We start from the raw sequence: 25687 nt of genomic DNA on the forward strand, positions 1-25687 counted from the left end.
TAAATAAACTCGGTATGATTGTTATATGTGGTTGAGTACTTGAATATGAGTATGTAGGTTACATATATTTCATATGTTATATTATCTATGTGAAAATATGTTTGTATGATATATTTGAATATAAGAGAATAAAGTGTAAGTTATATGATATGGTATAAGTGATTACATGAGAAATTTTATGAGCTCTATAAGTATATGCATAGGTAATGAGGTGGTTGAATACAAGAGAATGTGATATAAATTATGTGGTGTAGATATAAATGATTATAGAAACACGGAATAGTATACGATCATATATGATGATATGAAATGAGGCTAAACATATAAATGATGATATATGTGTATGTATGTATTTATTACATGAAAGGGTATAGGAGTTTGTATGTTATGATTTTGTAGAATATGATAGAATTAAATGTTCATGCATTGTTAGTAATTTCAGTTACATTATATGTTTTATATGCCTCACTAAGTCATAGACTTAGCATGTGAATGTTTCACATGTAGGCTTAGAGAAGATTAAGGAGCAAAGAGAAGCAAGACAGGTTAGTCTCTCCTTCTCGAAGATCATATCAAAAGAGAGATTTGAATTATATGTATTTTGTAATATTAAATGTAGTTGGCATGTACTAAAAGGTTTTAAATTGAATATGTTCTGATATGCTTTGTAAAACCAATTGTATTTTAATTAATGTAAAATATTTAGTTATTTTAATGAAAAATTGAAATTTCATCTATTTTGTACAAGTATATGATTGAAAGGTTAATGTGACATCTCGGACTCGTATCCGGGTCGGATACAGGTTGGGGTGTTACATAAATTACACCAACAATCTCTGAACTTTACTCTCTCACCTATTTCACTCACTGTACTTTAAATCGGTTCAATTTTATCACTGAACTTAATACATTTGATTTTTTTGGTCACTCCACCATTAAATTAGTTAATAGTGCTAAAAAAATGCCATTTTAGAAAAATAAAATTTTCACAAAAAAATCATCGTTTTGCATCCATATAACAACTAATTTATAACATCATTAGTGAGAAAACGACGTAGTGACAGAAAAATCATGTATTAAGTTTAGTGAGGAAATTGAACTGATTTAAAGGACAATGTGTGAAATAAGAGAAAGTAAAATTCAATAATGATTGGTATAATTTACCCTTAATTTCTAATTATTCTAAAATGCAGCACATGTTTAATTCTTTGTACTTTATTTTGAAGTTAAATAGAAATTTAACTATACTATATTTAGTGCCAAAATTATGTTGAGTGTAAGAATTATATATTTTTACTCAGTTAACTATTTAAAAATATGTAAAATTCTAAAATTTTATATTATATCATCAATATTTATAGGGGAGGCTGAAATGATTATTTCTATTTAATGTAGTAGTTAGTCAATCTAATTAAATAGTAGAAGTCAGCATAGTAGCTTTCCATAAATTAACTAATAATTAAACAACTATCATTTAATATACCACCAAAAACGTTAGGTGTATTTATTTGTAGATTACTATTCTTTTAATTTAATGATAAAATTTCAATGAATTCATTAAATGTTGTTATGATTAAAAGAAATATTATTTTTAAAAGTTTTGGATTTGAATAACGTGTCAGTGGAATATATGTTGTTAATAATAAATATTTTAATAAGATAATATTTTATAATCACTTTATACTATTTAAAAAAATGATCATACTTCAAGAAGTTCTTGATATATATATATATATATATATATATATATAGTTATTTAATTAATAAAAAATAATTGGTAACAAATTTAATCGTAAAAATAAATCAAAACAAAAAATTTATGGGTCGTTTGAGAATTCTTATGTAAGTGATTTTGGCCTAAAATCCCGTTTGAAATGCAGAACATTTTCAAACAACTCATATCAGTTAAAAATTCACATTGAAAAATGATAATTGATTCAAATAAAAAATTTTAAAAAAATTATATTTTTGTATTGAAAAAGTTTATCTGGAGAAGCATCGGTTCGAAATAGGGATATATTCTAGTGTTAATACGATTGAGTGTTTGACTGCTTCATACCTTGTCATAAATCAACAGGATATTTGGTTCACAAAAGGAAAAACAAAAGTAAAACCGAAACTGCTTATCAAGTCACGCGTAAGGCATAATTGTGGACATGATGCACACAATTTAACAAAATCTAACGTGTTTGGAAAAAAAAACCAAGGAAAAAAAATAAACCCAGATTTACGTCTGCATGGATTGAATTTTACGACCCACAAAATCAAACCAAACCTTAGCCTACGATTTTGCTTTCCCTCTTGTATCCTTATATATAGTTTAAGCTCTATATCCATCCTTTGGCATCAAGTATTCAAATAGTTTTCATATTTTCCAAACTCATAATTATTTCCCTTTGGTTTCTTTTGTTTTGCCCCTCAGGTTTCTGGTAAGTAAGCTGAGACTTGCAGTTACATATGTCAAAGGTATTTATATATTAATCTGTGAGTCAAATCGTATTATTTTTTAAAGTCCCTTTCATTTATATTACTTTGTTTTTTCATAGCAAAATCAGGAAATAAGAAAGGAATTGACGCAACTCGTTAGTTCCTTGTTGAATTCCATCCCTTTTCCTTATTGTTTACAAAGGACAACACCTACCGTATACTATCATAACTCTGTCATAATTTATTCAATAACGAATCACGTAAAGATACATGAACCCTCATAGAAAATGCACCGAAACTCTTCTTCCTCTTTGATCTCCATCTATATATATAGTCTGCAACATTGTACATTCAGTTCTTACAATTTCCCAACTCAAGTAATTTCCAACAGCCATTCTTTGCAGAAAATGAATACACCAGCAGCTCAATTTCCATACCCATGGCAGCGTTGCAAAATTGTTCACTTGGTATGTATGTACGTATGTATGTATGTATATATACGCACACCAACAGCATTTATTTGTTCACAATTTATTTAGTAAAAGCTATTCTTATTGAAGCTTTATTATTTTTCAGGTGAGGCACGGACAAGCCATGCATAATGTGGAAGGAGACAAGAACCGTGAAGCACTGTTGTCCCCTCACCTATTTGATGCCCAACTTTCCCCACTGGGATTGCAGCAGGTGATTCCATAGCATTCAATGAATCTTATTTCAATTGTTTGATATAATATTATATTTAAATCTTTCAAGACCTTTTATTTCAGGTTGACAAACTGCGTAAGGACGTTCATGCTAGTGGCCTACTTAAGAGGATTGATTTAGTCATCACTTCCCCTTTATACAGGTATAAAACTCAAACAGATATTTATTTCCTCAAATATGTTTTAAAGTTTGCCATGATTGTTGATGGATGATCACTGCAGGACCATGCAAACTGCTTTTGGAGTTTTCGGTAACCCTGAAAGATCAGCTGACGATTGCCCACAAATTATGGCAGTTGAGCTTTGTCGAGACCGCCTGGTTAGATATATATATATATAGCTGAAATGTCTCATGGTTGGAGTATTATAATACTGATGCATTGTTCTTTACCTCAGGGTGTTCGTCCTTGTGATATGAGAAGACGAGTCAGCGAATGTCAAGCTCTTTTCCCTTCATTTGATTTTTCAATGGCGAGTTCTTTAGCCACCCTATCTTCTAGATGGATTTAAGCTGCTGATGCACGTAGTATTTTTTCATTAAATTATCATTATTGAGATGGTTTTGCTTGTTCAGATGGATGGTGAAGATGACAGAATATGGAATCCAGACGTTCGGGAGCCTGAAGAGGAAATAGCTGCCCGAATGGTTTTATTTATGAAATGGTAAATCTCAATATTTTAGAATTCAGAAATTAATCCTTAAACTACAAATTCATCAGTTCTGTTTCGATTTTATCACAAATTTCAGGCTATGGACAAGGCCGGAGCAGGAGATTGTTATAGTCAGCCATGGCATAATCCTTCAGCACATTCTATACATACTTGGAAATGACTGCCATCAAACAGTTAGATCAGCTTTATGCAAACGGTGAGCCTTAAACATTCTCTCTATCTTCTTCTTCTTCATCAGACAGAGACTTTACATCCTTTTTTTTTTTCAGGTTTGACAATTGTGAGCTACGATCCGTGGTCATCGTGGATAAAAGGTGAGCATTTTGTTAGCAAGAGGCATAACCTCTTATTATGCTTAAATTAGAAACATCAACTTAGTGTTTTGAACATGTTGCAGCTTGGGGGCAGCTGACTCACAGGTTTGCTCACCTACTCCAAGTGGTGTTGCGAAAGCGAAGGTGTTAAGGGAGCAAGTTTCCAATTAATTGCACTCACTTTGAAACAATAGATTTAGCGTTGAACTTGAACGCTCGAGACTTCTTTAATATGTTGTATCAAAAGTCGATTTCCTTTTCATTTGTTAATTTTAAAGCTAGTTTGACCAATAGAAGATGTCTGTTTCAATTGTAAAATATTTTTTTTGTAAATTTTATTTATTATCCAAGAAGCAACAATGTTACAATCAAATATGGCAAGATAATCATCAATATACAGGTTATATTTATATATTTGTATCACCTAGTCAAATATACACAGATACTGATGAAATTGAACATTTATACTATCGTTCCTATTAATATTTGTACCTGATAAATTGTTCCTTAAGACTCACTCTTTCATGTAAATTGTTCCTCATTAGTGTAATGAAACTCATCAAATCAAATGGTAAAAGGGACTGTTAATTTTCCTTAAGGTTTTGGGTTCGAACAATTACATATGCATAGTGTGATGTGTTGTCAATAAGTTAAGACAATTCCAAATGGATACTACCTTTATCACCTCATACTGTCTCGAAAAAAAATATTCGTGTTGTCATAACCATTTTTTAAACAATTAAAAAAATCATGACTTTATTAAGAAATTGGGGATTTTTAATTAATTTTAATATTTTGAATAGGAGTCATCATCGATCGTTGGGTTAGGCTGGTCGAATACCTAAAATCGCCATTTAAAACAATTTTAAGAAAAATATTTCTTAAGACAAAAATTGGCATGCGTTATCAAGTTTTATTTTTTTAGGATCCGGGAGTCGATTACACGTGAGAAAGGATTAGCAGCCCCACCGCGCCCAAATATGATACCTAATTGCTTATACATTATCGTAAATGGTGGACATGGTAAATTCAAATCGATATTTAAAGTGTGATCCTTTTATTGAACATTGAATAAATTATTTATAAGGGAACATTCCTTAATTTGAGAAGAAATCATGGGATTTGCACATCCTCGGACGGGAAGGCTATCCCATTTATTTCTCCTTCATACAAAAAACGTCCCCCTCCCCAACGTTATCAAAAGCATAAATCGAATATATTGACTATCGATATTAGTATTAAACAAATTGCTATTTAAAGAGACATGTATTACATCATTTAAATTAAAATGAACATGAATTAATTACCGTCTTTGTAAAAATAAGCTTGATTTATTTCAAGTTCACTTTTCGTTCGAATGTCGTGTCAAAACGCACTACTTCGATCAAATTGTGCTTTTCGCGCCCATTCTACGATAGAGATTTCTTGAAAACATACGAGTATAATGAAATCTTACCAAGTATTAATATCGAATATAAGAGTAGTTGCAACTTTAACAAATGATGATTAAAACATGGGTTATATTAATAAATATAAAAGGACTACTATATTTAAAAATAAAGAAACAAATTATCATATTAGAATGAAACATAGTGAAAAGTCAAAAATAAAAATAATTAAAAGCAGGAAACCATGATGACCAAGATGCGTAGATTGAAACTACAACATAAAATAACGAAGTAGAACCCTTTAGCGACTAAAATAGAATAAATAGAAAATAAACTGCAATAATTAAAGGACTGAAATTAAAGTACCAAAAATAAAGAGCAAAAGTAAAAAGACATAAAATTAAAGCAATGAAATTAAAGGACTGAAATTAAAGGAATAAAGTAAAAGACATAAATTTAAAGATGCAGAAAATTAAATAACAAAAATAAAAAGTGCAATAAAAATAAAAGTTAGTATTAATTTTAGTTTTTAACCCGTATCGTAAATAATGTGAGTCGTACCCTGGGGCGTGTCGTCGCAAGGTCATATAATATTTCTAACATAAAATAAATAAATAAATAAAAATTAGCGGTTAGTGTTAGCGGTTAGTAGTTAGCTGTTAGAAAAGTTAGCAGTTAGCAGAGTCTGGACCATAATAATGTGGATTGTACCCCGAATTGGGTAACCACAAGGTCGAATAATAATTCAAACAAGTTAATAAAAATTAAAAAATAGTTAGGAGTTAGTAAAGTTCGGACAATAATAATGTGGATCGTACCCCGGATCGGGTCACCGCAAGGTCGAATCGAATATCAACGATAAATAAAAGTCAGCGGTTAATATGCAATAAAATAAAAGTTAGTAGTTAACTTGAAATAAATAATAGCAGAATAGTGACCAAATTAAAAGTTACTGAAATCAGCAATTATTCGAAATAAATAAAAATAAGTGATCAGAGTGCAAAAAGAGCTAAAATACAGAGGACTTAAGGTGATTATCCCCTGATAGTGACCAAAACGTGAAACACGCTGAAAATGAGAGGATTCGAGGGTAATTTGACCATAATAATTATGACTAAAAGGTAAGAACAATTTAAAGGTCTAAGGACTTTAGCACAATTTATCCGAAAAAAGACATTTGTTTTATTTTTCTGCCTCATGAATAAACCCTCTTCAAGGCCCTAAATCAAACACCAACCACCGCAAGCCGACCCTTGCACGTCAGCCACCGGGCCAGTGATCATCCTACTCCAATCGACGACCCCGACCATGACCGAAGGAGGACCTACTGAATAACTTCAACCCTATTTTTTTACTGCCTGGCCGAGAAGCTCCCAAAGCTTCAACGCTTATAACCGGCCACCGCGTCTAGGTAGCGCTTCTCACGTCGGCCACCAGGTTAGAGATCATCACACTCTAACCGGTAACCTCACTCCTCAACCAACACCGCCAGTGGTTGGGTTCTAAACCCGCTACTGAAACAAACCTAAACACTCCCCCTAAACCTTACCTAAAGCCCCAGAGGCTATTCCCTGACCGTTCGGCTTCCTAGACTGACAACCTAACGTCGACGAGGAACCTGACCAACCACATACACACCGAGCTATGCCTGGACAAAAAAAAAGAAAAAGAAAAATGAGGGAGCAAAAGACCACATTCCTTTTATTTGCTTTCTTTTTGGTTTACAAAAACGCGGGGGGGGGGGCTTATTTGCTTTTTTGTTTGGATTTTATACCCTCAAAGTTACAAATGGTAAAATTATGAGTTTGGTCCTTAGTCTTCACTCCAATTTTATTTTTTGGACAAAATTAGGTTATTATAGCTGTTGATCGCTTGTAAATGCATATGCTAAGGCAAGCAAATCTGTGCAAGTGTACACAATCGATGCAAGTAATATAGTAGTGAGTGAGTATCGTCTCCACAGGGATTGGAATACTTTTAAAAGATTGCTACAACTAGGAATAAGTGTCACTTACTAATCCTAAGTATCTAAGTCAAATTATATAAACAAGGAAAGTATGCAAAAAAATTGTAAAGTGAAGTGAGCAGAAAAGTGTTGTAGAGGCAAGAAAAATATGCAAAGATAAATAAAAGTTGTTAAGGTTAAAGTTATCGAAACTCTATAAATAAACTGGAAACCTCACACAATCAGACTTCTAACGGGGCACTTAGGTTGGTTTTGCTATGGCGAGAAGTTATTTATGCTAATAATGATTTGGTATGCTATGCTTAGGCTGCCCGACAGGATTACTGAGTATTCTTAGACGGTTGCTATGGCAATACTACTCGACGTAAGCTACAACCCTTAGTTTGTCAAACTGTTGTTGTGGCAATACCTCTCAGCGTGAACTATAATCGTTGTCTATCCTACTCAAGAGTCTATCCCTTTTAGTCGATTAAAACCCTCTCCTTATCTCTAAGGTAGACAAGTTAGAACATCACCATCCCCAATCTATTCCATTGTTCACATAGATCTTTCTTAATTCTCTCGAATCTAAGAATCGATATCTAGACAAACTTAAATCTCCCGAAGCTCTTACATGGCATAGAATTATTTTGCCTAGGCACCAGGCAATCTCTCAAAGCTCTTACAGTGTCAAGGCAAAAGGTTAAAATAGTGAACAAAACATACTTAATCATTCATTAACGGTTAAATAAAATATCATCCAAGCATTCCCAACACCAAATAAAACATTTTATGGTGTGGTTAACATCATCCCAAAAATATTCATTAAGTACAAGCCCTTAAAAAAATAAAACATGAAGAACAAGAGGAAGAAAAACTCCTAGAATAGAGCTCTGTCGTGACATCAGACCACCACCATGACTGCTCCAACGCACCAGCCTCTCTCGAGGGTCTGGTCGCCGCCCCGGAGAAGCCTGGCTATGGAGGGCACCAAGGATGGACGAGTGGGGGCGGTGGAAAAAAAGACGGCGCGACCGCCTTTTTCCAAACCTGGGGAATTTTCTCTGTGTGATTCTCCCCTATCTCTTTGGCGGCTGTGACTGGGTATTTATAAAGGGAATTTTCCTAGGGTTTCACATCATTAAATGCCCCCTAAATAACCATTTTTCTTGTCTAGCTATAAATGGAAAGGCGGCTGGCTGTTGTCAGACTTTTGGGGGATTTCTTGCACGTGAGGTCAATCATGAAACTGGCAGGTGATGTCAGCATTTCGTTAGATTCGTGTCAGACTTGCAAGATTTTTCTTACCTTGGCAAGGAAAATATGTTTTTCACTGTCTTCGTCTTCTGTGTTCCATTGTCCCTATCAAATTAATTGTGTCGGCAAATGAATTTTTCCTCAGTCATTTCTTGTATCATCACAATCAATAACAACCTTTATCATCATCAGCAGCATCAGTTTAATCAAATAAACTTTGCCTCGGCAAAACTTATACACCACATGAAAATATGTTCTAAATGCAACTATATGAAGCTAAAATGCTATGTCAATGGCTTTTAGACAATCAATAACTTAAGTAAAAAGACCTAAAATATAGTATTTTTATGGAGTTATTAGCTGTCCTTCTTTGCTGATCTGTTGTGTAAATAATGACGAAGCAAATACAAATAATGGCTTAATTTTGTCTGAACGCATTAAAACTCCATCATCGGGCTCCAATATCCCTCACTTTTGCCTCAACCTTTCAAGTGAATGATTTATTTCTATGCCCATTGTTGCATGACGAGAATAGGGCAAAGATCATAGACACCAATTTTGTCCAGCTATGATGTTTGCTCCGCATATGGAGCTCCAGTTCCTTGTATGAAAATAGAGGACTTAAAGATAACACTGTTCCTTCATGTTAAGGGCGTTTGGTCATATTTCGAATGATAACATATATGAGACAATATTTTTTCATTTGCATTGAGGAAATTTGACTGCCTCAAGGTTATTTAATGGTGAAGAAGACACTGCTCATCCATGTTGGAGAGCTCTGGCCACTTTCGTAGGACATTGTTCCTTCTCGTTGAGGAAACTAGGTCAATCCGATGATGATATTTGTTTAATATGTTCTAAAAGTATTTGGGTAATTCAGAGACAACACAGTTTCTTCGTGTTAAGGAAGTCTGATTGTCTGAGGATGACAATGCTCTTTCTTATTGCGGAGATCTGATTAGTAGACGACATTGTTCCTTCATGTTGAGGATGTCTATTGAGGAGGTTTGGTCGGTGGATGACATTGTTCCTTCGTGTTGAGGATGTCTAGTTGTATTTTGATAATTTTGAGACAATATGGTTCCTTCACGTTGAGGAAGTATGATTGTCTGAAAATAGTTTAAATTTGAAAATGACATTGCTCCTTCATGTTGAGGAGAGCTAGTAGTTACTCGATGCCAAATCTAATGATGACATTGCTCCTTCTCGTTGAGGAGATCTAGTCATAGTTTCCAATGATTGACTTGAAATGAAATCTTCTTCAACATGGAATTACGAAATGAAGTCTTTGCTAACATTGAATTCCTGTCAAATATTTGAATGAAAATAAATGAGTGGAAAGAAATTTGTTTTAAGAGATGTTGTCTCGGGTGAAATAATTTTTTTCTCGAGTGAAACAATTTCAAAATTTGCGTTTCAAGGGAAAATTATCTCAAGCGAGAAGAAATTTGTTTTAAGGAAAATAATCTCAACTGAGATCATTTTTGTTTCAGGTGCAAAATTTTCAAAATTTGTGGAAATCTCTCTCAAGCGAGACAAAACTTGTATTAAGAAAAATTAAGTAAAATCAATTTTGTTTCAAGTGAAACAAAATTTGCATCTTAAGGGAAAACTACCTCAAGCGAGACGAATTTTGTTTCTAGGAAAACTATCTCAAAGGTTTATGTTTTAAAATAAACTATCTCAAGCGAGATGAAACTTTGTTTCAAGAGAAATTCTCTCAAAATTTATTTCAAGAAAAACTGTCTCAAGGGAGACAAAAACTTTGTTTCAAAAGAAACAATCTCAAAGGTGACAGAGAGTCTGCTCCTGCATGTTGAGGATATCTAGCTGCCTTTAGAAGATCTGATCATTTACTTCAAGATGTCAAATCTGTGGATGACATTGTTTCTTCATGTTGAGGAAGTCTAATAATCACCAAACTTTTATTTCCTGAAAGATCTATATAAAAAAATGATGCATTTATGAATGATTAATTCATAAATGGATGTCAATGTGAAGTTTAATTCATGTATTTGATTTGATTTTTATTTTGATAAAAATTACATTTTTGAATTTTCCTCATAAGAGGAGAAAATGATCTTGAGGAAGGAGAATTAGATAATGTCCTCGTGAGGGGAGAAAAATGACCTTTAAGAAAAATGAAATAAGGATTTCAAGAGAAAATAGTGTTAACAAAGACTAGATTGGTGTTCTTAGACTAACAATTTTGAAGAAAACAAAATTAGTTTCTCAAAAGAGATTATAAAGGCATCCTTATTAGAATGAAAAACTTTTTTATTTTAATGTAATGATGAATGTATGATTCAAAGATGCTAATTCATGTGATGTGTATGTTTACGTTGATGCATGTTTTCTTTATCTATGATGTGAATGGTTGCATGAGCAGTCTTTATTCTATCCATGCTTTGGTTGTCTTCGTTCTTTGTTTGCACCAGCGTGCATCCCTGTAATTCTTGGCTCGTGTCAATTCTTTCTTGCCCCAGTAAATATTTGCCCCTGATAAGATTGACTTCCCTTGTCTGAACTTGTGTAGAAATCTAATAGAGTTTTCATTCTTGCTTTGAAAAAAGAATCCATCATTTCAATCTTTGGAGACTATGTACGTGATGCTATCTTATGATTGAGAATCAATAGCCAATGTCTAGAGCTAACCATTGTAGTAATCGATGGGACATCCACATCCCTGACAAACTCTATGATACATCCATGCCAAAGATGGTAGTTGGAGCCATAGAGGTAATCGAAATCAAAATTGAAGGTGGTTTGCTCAATCGCTAACATCATGCAACCTTGCCAAACTCTGTAGGGTTCTTAACTCTTTCATTGACCCAAAAATCATAATTTTTTTCAGGCAAAAGGCAAAGAAAGAACTATGGAGCTTTAAGAAGTTGAGGTTGTTTCCTTGATCTTTTCTTCAAATTCTTACAACAAGATAGTATTGCTTGCTATGAGGCTCTTGAATGAATGGAATCTCGAATGAGTATATCACATCATGTCAAGAAGTTAACAACAGCTCATCATTCAATCTTAGTTGGTTCCAATGGTTTCTTGCTGTTAAAATTCAATCACCCATTCCCTGGAAAGAAATCTTCACCATTCCTCATTTTTAACCTTGGGGGTTTTAGAATACAACATTCATCTTGGGTGAAATTAGGATTTAAGGAAACACCAGATGATCGCATCATTGGTTTAGCGCCATAGTTATTGGTTTGTAAAACATTTAACAACTTATTCATCATTTCTTATGGTTTCTGCCTAGATTTTTCATTCAAGGAAGCTCTTTGCATGGTGTTCAGAGCTTTTATATAGCGTTGTAAGGACACCAAAGAGCAAAGCTCAGTGGGAATATATGTGTGACACTTTGGCGTTCCAACATTAACGCATGGAAAATCACCATAATAATGTAACTATATGTTGTGATAATGGAAAAAATAGTCATATATTGTAATCTTGACAGTCCCTGCTTCGCCATTTTCAACCTTCGCGCCTCTATGCCTCATTGAAAATAAATGTCTGCTCAATTCAAAGATATTGTCTTATTGGAAGATATGGGCCTTAAAAAATACCCCAACATTTACCACTTATTGCTCTAGTAATTGATTCTATGCTTGATATTTGTGTCTGAGAGCCATGTGTCGACTACCAAGATCTACTACAGAGAGATTGTCTTGTTTGGAAATATTTTTCTTTTTCTTTTATTTTCAAAATTGGAAAAAGATCAATTAAAAGAATTTTGAAAAATGTTTAATAAAAAAATTTGAAAACAATTGCCCTTTTCTAGGTTTCCTAATTGAGACAAATCATAAAACTAGAGTTCATTGGCTAGGTTTCCTAATTGAGACAAATCATAAAACTAGAGTTCATTGGACATCAAAGAATTAATTACACTTTTAACTTTTCAAAAAATTATATCTATGTGATAATTGTAAAGATTAATGCTAATTTAGAGGTAGGGTTAAGTAAGGAATTGATAAGGTGTCTCGGGGTGTTGTCTTTGGTCAAGATATGGCATTCTTGTTTCTTTGATGTTCACTGATATGATGGAATAGCTTCTATGCTAATCTACTGGAAGAAGTTCTCTGGTTCTCAGCTCTCATGAACATATTTGACTTGTGCGATGTCTTATCAAGGGATTTGTGAGATCGTCTCCTATACCACAACTGCACGATTTTATATTTGAGCTGCTTTTCAGGTTTTCAACTCGAATCCTGTAATACCCCAAATAATATGTAAGTGACTATATTAAAAGGATTTAATTTTTTTGGAGGATTAAATTGAATAAATGGTAAAGTATAAGAAAATGATTTAGAAATTGTGTTTAAGACCAATTAGTAAAAATAGAAGAATGAAAGGGGTATTTTGGTCATTTTTAGAGAAATTAATTTAAAATTCATTTTAATAAGGGTATTAAAGAAAAGGGGAAAAAGCGAAAGTTGAAAAATACACTAAGCTATCTTCTCTTCTCATTCTTTCCCGTGACTGTGCTCTCCCTATAGCCAAAGGTAAGATTTCATTTAACTAGTTTTTCCTTTAGTTTTTGGTTTGGTTTTGAAACCTTAAGTGATGTGGAAGCTTAAGGAAGGGTTAGAGATGATTAAAACTAAGAGATGAGGATTTATTTAAGATTGAAGAAAATGAGTTTTTGAATGATATGTTGAAATATGAGTTTGTATTGAGGTTTACAAGTATATTTGACTTGTCAAAATAAGTAAATAAGATATTAGAAGAATTGGATGTGGTTATAAACATGTTAGAAAAAAGTATTATGATTCTTAGTTTGAGATGTTATTCGGAGAATTTAGATGTTATAAGAAGCTAAATGGAGGGAAGTTAGTTGGGTTAAGTGATGTTAAGTTAAGGGTAGTGTTTGAGGTAAAAGTAAGAGATTTAAACAAAAATTTGGTAAAAATTGAGCTGAAAAATGGAAAATCTGGGTAGGGGTATCGATACTGGAAGAATAGTACCGATACTATATGTTTAAATTTGAAAACGTTCGATGAAAAATATTGATACTGATGCAATTAGTATCGATACTGATGTGGTTATCAATACTAAGAGAAAGTTATCGATGCCATAGATTCAAGAATGCAGAAATGGTATCGATACTGAAAGGGAGTATCGGTACCATAGTATAGAAGTATCTATACCATGGTAGGGGTACTGATACTATTGAGCCTGAAATTGTAAGATAGGCTGAACTTGTAATAGAAATTGAAAATAATAGTATTTTTTAGTATTATTAAAGTATAAATGTTAGAGAGTATACTAACATTGGTATGGTATGTGTACTTAATGGATGCTTGTGTAGATCATAACCAAGCTCCCGAGTCAAGCAAGAAAAAAGGCAAGGATAAAGTTGTCGAGTAGTTGAGCATCATTACAACATACTAGGGAGGTATATCAGGTAAGTGCATTTATTGTATTTATATGAGATGAGGAAGACTCACAATGAGTCAACTTAAAATGTTTTGATTTAATGTATGTTTTACATTATTTAATATACTTTCATTATATGTATGGAAATGATATTATGAATAAGTTATAGAGTATAAACTGCTACAAAATGAATTAATAAATGAAAATGCATAACGATGCATTTTGGCAAAAAGGTGCCACAAATGAAAATTAAATGCATAACAGTGCATTATTGGAAGAAATATGCCATAAATGAAAATGCATAACGGTGCATTATTAGCAGAAAGGTGCCATAAATGAAAATGCATAACGGTGAATTATTGGCAGAAAGGTGCCATAAATGAAAATGCATAACGGTGCATTTTGGCAGAAATGTGCCATTACTGGTTTAACTGAAAAAGGTTTTAAATGATTTTTCATGGAGTATAAAAATTATTTCGGATTTTGATAGTTATAATATGCTTATGTATGAATTGTAGTTCATTTATAGTATTATGCCTCACTAAGTAAATACTTAACTTGTGTTGATTTCACGCGTAGGTAAAGGTAAAGACTAGCCAAGTAAGGAGTACAACAATAGTTATCATCAATCTAAGGTTGACTCGTCGCTAACAGTAGGACAATCATGTTTATTTTGAAAAGTAACTAGCATGTAAGTAAATTTAAGAAAAATGCTCTGGAATGTAATTAAATTGATAAATGTTTGGTAATATGTTATAAAAAATGTTTTATTTTTATATTAAATATTTTGTTTTATTTTTGAAACAAATTTTACAGGTTTATAACTAAGAAAAAAGTTTTTAAAAGTCATGTGACACTTGTGACTTGTGTACGAAAACATATACGGGAAATGGGTGAACTTGTGACTTGTGTATGGAGGCTGACTTATGGCTAAATTTTATTATAATAATGCTTAAAAGTCTTCACTGCTCGGATTATGAAAAGCTGGGTGGAGTTGTATCTCTACTTTGGGGATCAACTCGAGTATGGTGGTCAAATACTATAATGTATTCACCACCAGAACAAATGAACTGACAGTTCTTCTTGGAGGAATTTAAGAACAAGTATGTTGGTGAGTAGTTTAGATGGGCGATGATGTCGAAGTTCCTTAATTTGAAACAAGGTGAGTGAGCCGTACATGAGTACGAGGCATAATACAATAAGCTGAGCCGTTTTTCTACTGAGGTAGTTCTTAATGACAAGGGTCGTTGTGATTGGTTCATAGAAGGTTTGAGGCCAAAGTTGAAAGATATGATGTTGGCTTTGAACTTGCCTAGTTTGCAAGAAGTTATAAACCAAGCCAAGGTTATTGAAAGAACTCAAGAGGGGACCCTGGCAGTGGAGCAGAGTATGAAGATGGGGAAAATAGTTGGAACGCCTTCCACTCCCCATCATTCTAAGAGTGGGAAGGGCTCGAGTTCCAGGTATACTGATAGAGATAGTTCTACTGCAACTTTGCAGAAAACAAAACAATCCCTGTCTTTTACTGCTAGCTCGGGTAGAGCACTTGGAGAAAGAACTCCATGTCAGACATGTGATAAATTGCATCGTGGAGTATGCAAACTTCTCAGTGGAGCTTGTTTTCAATGTGGAGAGACTGATCACTTTTCTCGAAACTGTCCTAAGAAATATGGGGATAATTCGACGCAATCTGAAAGATCTGTGGCAACCTCTAATAGAAGCAGAGAAAGGGGTAGATCCAGGGGACAATCTAAATCAATACAATGATAAGAGACTCAGGGAGTCGTCAGAATTTACAAAATTAAGACCAATAAGGATCGGAATGACCATAGATCATAATAGGTACATTTCATCTTTTTGGTGAGCCTGTATTTGTTTTAGTTGACCCTGGTTCTACAAACTCATACACTAGTACAAAGTTGGTTAGAGCTAGAGGAATTCCTTTAGAACCAATTGTTAGTGATATGATAGAGGTAAACCCTATGGGTCACAGTGCGAGAGTAACTCGGGTATGTAGAAAATGCCCGATAAAGATTCAAGGGATTGTGTTTTCGGAAAACTTAATGGAGTTTCCTTTCCATTTGTTTGAAATCATTTTGGGCATGGATTGGTTGTCTCCACACCATGGATGGGTTGATTGTTGCAAGAAGCGATTATTTCTAAAAGATGCGGAAGGCTAAGAAATAGTAGTTATCAGTGAAAAAGCAAAATCACCATCCAATTTGATATCAGCAATGACTACAAGGGAAATGATTTCAAAAGGGTGTACAACTTTCCTAGCTAATGTTATAGACACTCAAGTATCGTAAGTGAGAGTAGATAATATCCCCATGGTTAGGGAGTTTTCGGATGTTTTTCCCGAGGAGTTACCGGGATTACCTCCAGATCGTGAGGTGGAATTCAAGATTGAGGTTTACCCTTGTACCAAACCTATTTCTATGAATTCATATCAAATGGCTTCAACGGAGTTAAGAGAATTAAAAGCCCAATAGCAAAATTTACTCGATAAGGGATTTGTAAAACCCAGTGTTTCTCCTTGGGGAACACCTGTGCTGTTTGTGAAAAAGAAAGACAGGTCTATGCGGTTATGCATCGACTTCTGTCAGTTAAATAAAGTAATGATATAGAATAGGTATCCTCTTTTTAGGATTGATGATCTATTCGATCAACTGAAAGGCGCAACAGTGTTCTCCAAGATAGACCTAAGATCGGGATACCACCAATTAAAAATAAAAGAGGATGATATTTTAAAGATAACTTTTTAGACTCGGTATGGAAACTACGAGTTTCTGGTAATGCCATTTGGATTCACTAATGCTCCTGTAGTATTTAAGGACTTGATGAACTGAGTATTCCAACGTTATTTGGATCAATTCGTGGTGGTATTTATAGATGATATTTTGGTGTATTCCAAGTCAAGAGAGGAAATGATGCTCATCTTCAAGTTGTTCTTCAGACACTTCGAGAAAAGAAGTTGTATGCCAAATTGTCCAAGTGTGAATTTTGGTTAGATGAGATTGCTTTCTTTGGTCATATAGTCCCTGCAGAAGGCATAAGAGTAGATCCTAAAAAGATCCAAGCTATAGTGGATTGGCAACCCCCAAAGAATGTTTCTAAAGTTTGGAGTTTCTTGGGGCTTGCTGGTTATTATAGACGGTTCGTGAAGAACTTATCAATATTAACTTTGCCGCTAACTAAGTTATTACGAAAAGATGTGCCTTTTGATTGGATGAAGAAATGCCAAGAAAGTTTTGAAATGTTAAAAATAATAGTAACAGAGGCCCTAATACTCGTACAACCTGAGTTGAGTAAAGACTATGTAGTCTTTAGTGATGCATCTCATAATGGTTAGGATATGTAGTAGTAGTAGATGCACTTAACCAAAAGACTTTTTCCGCTCTACAGGCTTTGGATGCGCGTATGTCTTTAAAGGAAGATGGTGCCTTGATGAGAAATGCTTGGCGAGTATGGAACAAGTAGAAAAAGAAGAGGTCAAAGACTTTGAAATGAGTGTCGATGGATGTTTATATTATTGTGGAAGACTTTGCATTCCAGATAATGAAGAACTAAAGAAAGATATTCTTTCCGAGGCACACTATAGTCCTTTGATGATATATCCAGGCGAAAATAAGATGTACCAAGATTTAAAGAATCGTTATTGGTGGCCTGGTATGAAAAAAGTTGTATCAGAGTTTATTTCAAGATGCTTGACATGTCAGCAAGTGAAAGTTGAACATTAAGTTCCATCTGGATTGTTACAACCAATATCCATTCTTGAGTAGAAGTGGGAACGAGTTACAATGGATTTTGTTTCGGGGCTACCTTTGTCACTAGGTAAAAAGAACTCGATATGGGCAATTGTAGACAGATTAACCAAGACAGTTCATTTTATTCCAGTTTAGGAAGATTACTCGATGGATAAATATGCAGAATTGTATATAAAAGGAATAGTTCAGTTGCATGGAGTACCTAATTTGATAGTGTCCGATCGAGACCCAAGGTTTACTTCAAGATTTTGGAAGTCCTTACAATAGGCATTGGGTACTCACTTGATTTTCAGCACATCTTTTCATTCTCAGACAGATGGGAAATCATAATGAACTATTCAGATATTAGAGGATATGATAAGGGCATGTGTGATTGAGTTTAAAGGATCATGGGAAAGGTATTTGTCTTTAGTGGAATTTGTTTATAATAACAGTTACCAATCGAGCATTAATATGGCCCCATATTAAGCTTTGTATGGGAGGAAGTGCAGAACACTATTAAATTGGTTTGAACTAAAAGATCGAAATCAAGTTGGCCCGTATTTGATAAAAGAAATGGAGGAGAAAGTAAAAGTTATACAGGATAATCTAAAGATAGCCTACGATCGACAAAAGTCTTATACAAATTTGAAAAGAAAATGAAATTGAATTTCAAGTGGGAGACAAGGTATTTCTGAAAGTGTCACCTTGGAAGAAAGTATTACGGTTTGGACGCAAAGGAAAGCTGAGTCCGAGATTCATTGGACCTTATGAGATTTTGAAAAGGGTCAGACCAGTAGTTTATCAGCTAGTTTTGCCTCCGGATATGGATAAGATTCACAATGTCTTTCATGTGTCAATGCTATCCATCCCATATTATCACACAAGAAGAAATAGAGATCCGACCAGATTTAATTTTTGAAGAAGAACCAGTGCGGATCTTAGATCGAGAAAGCAAAGAACTGCGTGAAAAAAGATTCCTTTAGTTAAAGTACTTTCGCAAAACCATAAGGTAGAAAAAGCTACATGGGAAAAAGAGGAGAACATGAGGAAGCAGTTTCCATACCTCTTCATATAAGATACTTCGTTAAATTCGAGGATGAATTTCCTTAAGGGGAATAATTGTAATACCCCAAATAACAAGTTAGTGACTACATTAAAAGTATATAAAATAATTTGGAGGATTAAATTGAATAAATGGTAAAGTATAAGAAAATGATTTAGAAATTGTGTTTAAGACCAATTATTAAGAATGGAAGAATGGAAGAATGAAAGGAGTATTTTGGTCATTTAGAGAGAAATGGATTTAAAAGTCATTTTAATAAGGGTATTAAAGAAAAGGGGAAAAGGGGAAAAGGGGAAAGGAAAGTTGAAAAATACACTAAGCTATCTTCTCTTCTCCTTATTTCATGTGACCGTGCTCTCCCCATATCCAAAGGAAAGATTTCATTTAACTAGTTTTTCCTTTATTTTTTGTTTTGGTTTTGAAACCTTAAGTGATGTGGAAGCTTAAGGAAGGGTTAGAGAGGATTAAAACTAAGATATGGAGGATTTATTTAAGATTGAAGAAAATGAGTTTTTGAATGATATGTTGAAATATGAGATTTTATTGAGGTTTACAAGTATATTTGACTTGTCAAATAAGTAAATAAGAGATTAGAAGTATTGGATGTGATTAAAAATATGTTAGAAAAAGTAGTATGATTCTTAGTTTGAGATGTTCTTCAGAGAATTTAGATGTTATAAGAAGCTAAATGGAGGAAAGTTAGTTGGGTTAAGTGATGTTAAGTTTAAGGGTAGTGTTTGAGGTAAAAGTAAGAGATTTAAACGAAAATTTGGTAAAAATCAAGCTGAAAATGGAAAATCTGTGTAGGGGTATCGGCACTAGAAGAACAGTACCGATACTATAGGTTTAAATTTGAAAATTTTTGATGAACAATATCGATAGTGATGCAATTAGTATCAATACTGATGTGGGTATCGATACTAAGAGAAAGGTATCGATACCATGGATTCCAGAATGCAAAAATTGTATCGATACTGAAAAGGAGTATCGGTACCATAGTATAGAAATATCGATACCATGGCAGTGGTACCGATATTATTGAGCTTGAAATTGTAAGATAGGCTGACATTGTAATAGAAATTGAAAATAATAGTATTTTCATTATTATTAAAGTATAAATGTTAGAGAGTATAATAACATTGGTGTGGTATGTGTATTTAATGGATGCTTGTGTAGATTATAACCAAGCTCCCGAGTCAAGTAAAAAAAAGGCAAGGATAAATTTGTTGAGTAGTTGGGCGTTATTACAACATTCTAGGGAGGTATATTAGGTGATTGCATTTATTGTATTTATATAAGATGAGGAAGACTTGCAATGAGTCAACTTAAAATATTTTGATTTAATGTATGCTTTACAATATTTAATATACTTTCATTATGTGTATGGAAATGATATTATGAAAAAGTTCTAGAGTATGAACTGCTCTAAAATGAATGAATAAATGAAAATGCATAACGGTGTATTTTGGCATAAAGGTACCATAAATGAAACTTAAATGCATAACGATGTATTATTGGCAGAAAGGTGCCATAAATGAAAATGCATAATGGTGCATTATTGGCAGAAAAGTGCCATAAATAAAAATGCATAACGGTGCATTATTGGAAGAAAGGTGCCATAAATGAAAATGCATAACGATGCAATTTGGGAGAAAGGTGCCACAAAAGAAACTTAAATGCATAACGGTGCATTTTGGTAGAGAGGTGCCATTACTGGTGAATTGGATCTTTGCAACGATTGTACTTGATCAACCTTGTGGCTTGAGGCTCAATGAGTTACTCACCTTGAAATACTTGATCAATTTTCTTTCTTTTTTTTTTCTCTTTTTTCATTTCTCTTTGCTTTTTCTTCTTCTTTTTTTCTCTATCCTCACCTTGATTTGATCTTCGAACACCTATATTTGGTCAACCTTACGATATCTTATCTTGATTGATGGTTTTCACTCAAGCGAGCATACTTCCTTCACTTTGCCCCCCAGTGTGGAGGGTGATCATTGATTAAGGTTGAATCAGAAGAAAATATAATTCAGGCTCAAATGGGGACAAAAAGGAATATATTTTCTCATTTCGTGAAGGGATAATGAAAGAAAGTCGTTCATCATTTCATACATGGAAGTCCTTGCAGAAGATGTATCCCCAAGGGGATATATATTTAGGATTAACTTTTATTTACCTGAAAACAATGTAATTAATGCATGATAGAATTATTTTAAATTAATTTCCCTTTTTCTCTTCCTACTTCTAGCATGTCTCAATTGTTCAGGCTCATCTTCAGAAAATTGATTCGAGATGCTCAACATTGTTTCTTCTTGTATGAAGGTTCACATTCAAGTGAACATCTTGTACTCAATGCCTTCAGGTTTTATTGGTAGAAAAATGTTGGTTTTGTGTCTAAATAAATGATGATGTGACTTTATTGGCTCAACAAAAGGTAAGGGTATGACTTTTTATGTCTCGAAAAAAGACAAATATAATATTTCAAAGTCTCAAAGGGAGGTAATGTCAAAATTTGGTATTTTGGTTGTGACCATGAATTATTATGGGTAAAGAATCGAGAGATTTTATTTTTGGTTTTAGATGGTATAAAAAAGGTCTAATCTTTCCATATTAAAACATATATAATTCTTGAAGAACTAAAAGAATATTTAATTCATTCGATATTCGAAGAACTACAAGATTAAAACATGTTCAATTATTTAACCTTAGAAGGTAGCATAAATTCAATCATTAAAAGATTTAAAAAATATTTAAGCAAATATTAAAGACAAAGCAAAAATGAGTTCAAACAAAACAATGCTCTTAATGCAATTGCAAGAAAGCTTCCTGGTAGATGCAAAAAACTCTTCTTGATTAGAATTAGAATGCCCTATCATTCTCCGAATGTCCATGTCCCCCCGAATCAATCAGATTCTGGACCTTTAGCTTTAATGCCCCACAATTCTCAGTGGAATGTCATGAGCTTCCTATGTGATAGCTGTATGTGACATCAACATCTGATCATTTTTGGTGTATCCATTTATCCTTCAAATAAATATTGTGAGATGGGCAGTAGGGCAACAGGTTCTATTGTACTTTTCAAAATCGGGAATTTTGAATTTGGGCAGGAGCACCAAGTTAGGAACCAAGACTAGTTCACTTGTATCCATTTCATTATGAGAGCTTTGTCATTTTTTTCTTTTGAATGTCTCTTTGCACCAATTTTTTTAAGTTCTCATGGATGTCAATCTTGGCTTCTTCCACATCATCAGGATTGGGCTCGATGGCTTGGAAGCCTCTCTGGTGAAATGAGTAGTTGTGGATTAGCCTATGCCATAACACACTCAGAGGTTTTTATGAATGAAAAAGCATGCTCTTTGCCTTTTTCCTGATTGAGCCCATTTAATTTCTTAACACTTTGATTAACCATGCTGGCTTGAGTTGCAAGATATGGTCTATGGTAGCTTTTGTGATTGCTCTAATTTAGCTTCCCAATCTCGTTGCATTATCTGTAAATTCTCTTGTAGTTCTTCCTTTAATTTTTCAAAATTTGCTTCTATTATGTCACGTGATTAGGACCGCTTCCATTTAATTCTCCATGAAATAATTTCCATGTTTTCATGAATGATGCATGTGAAAATGTTTAAATAAATGCGGTGTAGAATGTAAATATGCAAATGCAGATGCAAAAAATGTTGATCCCAATGATGAATATCATAGAATAATTTTCATCAGAGATAAAAGTCTTCACATTACAAGATAATCCATTTTACATACATGTTTTTGCTTGGACGCTGAGTCTGAAATGGGTCGATGTTTCATCTCAGAGCTTCGTATACCCTTCAAGCACTATATTACCTATCTCAATTAATGCCCATACGGTGTTGAAGTCACGCGTCACTCCTTGGTGATTAGCGATGGAACGATCGTAGATAAGACTTTATCATTTGGATTACTTTTCAGATCGATGGATCATCTTTCGAGTATCAAATGTTGTATGATCTTCGAGCAAGTTTCCTTCTTATAGCCACTGAACTTCTTTTAGCCCTCGGTGCATGTTTGTGTACATGACTGCTTAATTGATAACTTTTATCCCTCCTTGTGAAAATTTTTACTTAAATAACCCCTTGCGGGTCAATACTTTCACAATATGTCATGTTGATGAAATGCAATGCAAAAATGTGAAAATGACAGAAAAAGAAAAGAAACGAGTTAGTAGATGTAAGATAATTGATAGAATTAAAAGGTGTTATTTAAATATGACAACTACCCAATCATGGTATCTACCGAGCATGCTTTCATTAAATAGCAATCCTACTCGGACAAGCTTTCTACCCAAAATGATTTATTTCAAGAAAATAATCCTATCAGCATGGTATATAATTCACAGCTTTCATTCGAAAAGAAATATGTTCTATGAATTTAAAGCAAAATGTAAAGGTTTAGAGTTGTTCCTCCCTCATGTATGCTTATTTCGGTACATACTAACAGACAAAAGTTCTGTATGGCTATACCTAGGGTGGTCGTTCTATAGTACAGTACATGCATGGTTTCGACTCTAACAGGAAAATGTACTCGAATTGTCCTTATTGTTGGTTCCTCCTTTGACTACCAAATCCTCAATCTTAACTCATTACATGCATAAATAGATCAAGTTCAATTCGAGGAGATCCACTTTCTCATATCCATATGAGGAATAAATCCCTACGAAGGTATAAGGTATGTATACCCCAGAGGTTATTTGCTAAGGCTCATACAAAGAACAAATTCTTATGAGAGCAAAGCGTTCAGCCCTACTTACATTGAATGAAGCTTGGGTATAGAGCTTATGTCATGAAAATGCATGTGATGTGTGTGAGGAGGAACATACAAACCTTTGACTCAAAAATTGAAAAAGTCTTGGCAAAAACTTTAACACATCTGAAAACATGAATTAAAGCATTAGTACAAAAAATTTAAAAAAGAAATTAAAAAAAAGCTGCAATAAATGGATCATAAGCTAACTATAGGCTTGAACTTATAATTTCCACTATAACAACAATGTATAAGTGACTTACAACCTCACTCTCTAAGGTCCACAATAGAGTTGCCAAGCTATCATAACCATTTTTAAACAATTTAGATTTTAAAAACAATTATTACTTTATTAAGAAATTAGGGACCTCGATGTGTATGTGGTGATAATTGTATCTCAAGCACGCCAAAGAAGAAACAATGCTAGGAAACACAATCCCAATCTTCACAAACTTGCTTGAGGGGTGGTGATAGTGTCTTCAACCCGCTAGATATAATTCTAGAAATTTTTTAATCAAGATGAAAGGTATGACACCACAAGTATATGAATTATACTTGATGAATCGATAAAGTTCACAAAGAACTTTGAAGAGAAATTAACTCACAAGAGTTTGTTTAATATATCAGATGAGATAAGTACAAATGATGGCAAGCCTCTCAATTTATAGGAAATGAGAGGGCTTGGTTGAATGGTTACATAGTGTTTCGACTAAGTACATGTCTCTATGGAAAAACATAATGATTCAAAATGAAAGGAGAAGTCCCTTGGCTTGGCGTTGGTTCGGCTAACCCTTCATGAAGGGCCTTGATGTTTCGGCAAATGATGGGGAGACATCTCCCTTGGATGAATGTGCATGTTGGTTCAACTTGGAGCAAAAATCATCTCCTTGGTCGAATGATGATGTGACTCCTCATGCTTAGAGCCAAAGCTCTCATGTGGTGTGGCCGAATAGGTATGGAGCTCTATCTCAAGTCTCTTGGTGATTTAGGCCTCCAATGGGGGTGATCTCTTCACCAACGTGCTCCTTGGTGAAAGGGCATCTTCATGGACAGCATCATTCATGAAAGGTCACAATGTTTGGGAAATGTAACCTTTCATGTTTGAGCTAGTTCGGATGTGAATGAGCTGGAGGTGAGCTGGCCATAGGTGAGTTGTAGCATGGTGATCTTTATGGCAGCTATTCGCAAAAAGGTATGATTTCACAAATTTTGACTTAGGACATATTTGAAGTGTCCTGAGTGGTGACGATGATGATGGTGCAGCTCCCCAGCTGAAATGAGGTCATCTTTCAGCTCAAATTTTCAGTTCAATATAGCTGTGAGGTCACGGGTCTCCGGATAACTTCTCACCAATGGTTCCTTATGCTCTTCTAAACGTCCCTATATAAGTTTCCTTGCTGTTACATGCTCTATTTAGCTCCAATGTAGCTCCTAAGTTATGGCCGAATGTACCTACTTACATAACATAAGGAAATAAACTAAGTATATAAACTTATATAATGTGTATAATACAAGAATGTTGACTATAGTAAATAATAATAAGTTAAGTCTCACATATTAATGAATAAGTTACTATCATAATAACTATATATATATATATATATATATATATATATATATGAAAATAAATAGATTATAACATATGAAATAAGCATCTTCATGTTTGAAGTTAGAAAGTGTATTCCCTTGAAAGGTTGGAATAGTCAATGTAAACATGATGCTGAATTGGATCACATCATCCTTCCATTTTTTTAATCGATTTTTCCTCAAATTGAAAGGTCTTCTTTTCCTAGTGTCATTCCATTCAATAAGTACCTTTATGAAAAGGTTCATATCTTTTGAAAGAATGATTTGGAAGTTATTGATCTGAAAAGAAAGAAAACTTTCATAAGTAAAAATGTGATCAAACATAATTAAAATTAAGAAATAATTCATGTTAGATGAATGTTAAGAGTTCATGTTATTGAAGACATTTTTCCTTGAACGTTTATGTCCTTTTTTATTCCAAAAGTCATGTCC

General features: G+C 33.7%; 1 protein-coding gene across 1 annotated transcript; it reads left to right on the forward strand.

The window, feature by feature from the left end:
• Window positions 1-2817: 2817 nt before the first annotated feature.
• Window positions 2818-4349, forward strand: LOC120130140 (phosphoglycerate mutase-like protein 1). The gene is made up of 9 exons (XM_039147461.1): window positions 2818-2894; window positions 3004-3111; window positions 3195-3274; window positions 3354-3450; window positions 3528-3602; window positions 3706-3794; window positions 3880-3999; window positions 4073-4117; window positions 4201-4349. Exons 1-9 carry the CDS (start codon window positions 2835-2837, stop codon window positions 4286-4288), a joined length of 762 nt encoding a protein of 253 aa, XP_039003392.1. The 5' UTR covers window positions 2818-2834; the 3' UTR covers window positions 4289-4349.
• Window positions 4350-25687: the final 21338 nt, after the last annotated feature.

Source organism: Hibiscus syriacus, unplaced genomic scaffold, assembly GCF_006381635.1.
Source record: "Hibiscus syriacus cultivar Baekdansim isolate YM2019G1 unplaced genomic scaffold, ASM638163v2 tig00110515_pilon, whole genome shotgun sequence".
Taxonomy (NCBI): domain Eukaryota; kingdom Viridiplantae; phylum Streptophyta; class Magnoliopsida; order Malvales; family Malvaceae; genus Hibiscus; species Hibiscus syriacus.

Bases quoted from the DNA above. Each gene is read 5' to 3' on its own strand.
- LOC120130140 (XM_039147461.1), top strand. From the start codon at position 2,835: ATGAATACACCAGCAGCTCAATTTCCATACCCATGGCAGCGTTGCAAA. The intron at 3,451-3,527 runs GTTAGATATATA...TCTTTACCTCAG, and splicing joins AGCTTTGTCGAGACCGCCTG to GGTGTTCGTCCTTGTGATAT. The intron at 4,000-4,072 runs GTGAGCCTTAAA...TTTTTTTTTCAG, and splicing joins AGATCAGCTTTATGCAAACG to GTTTGACAATTGTGAGCTAC.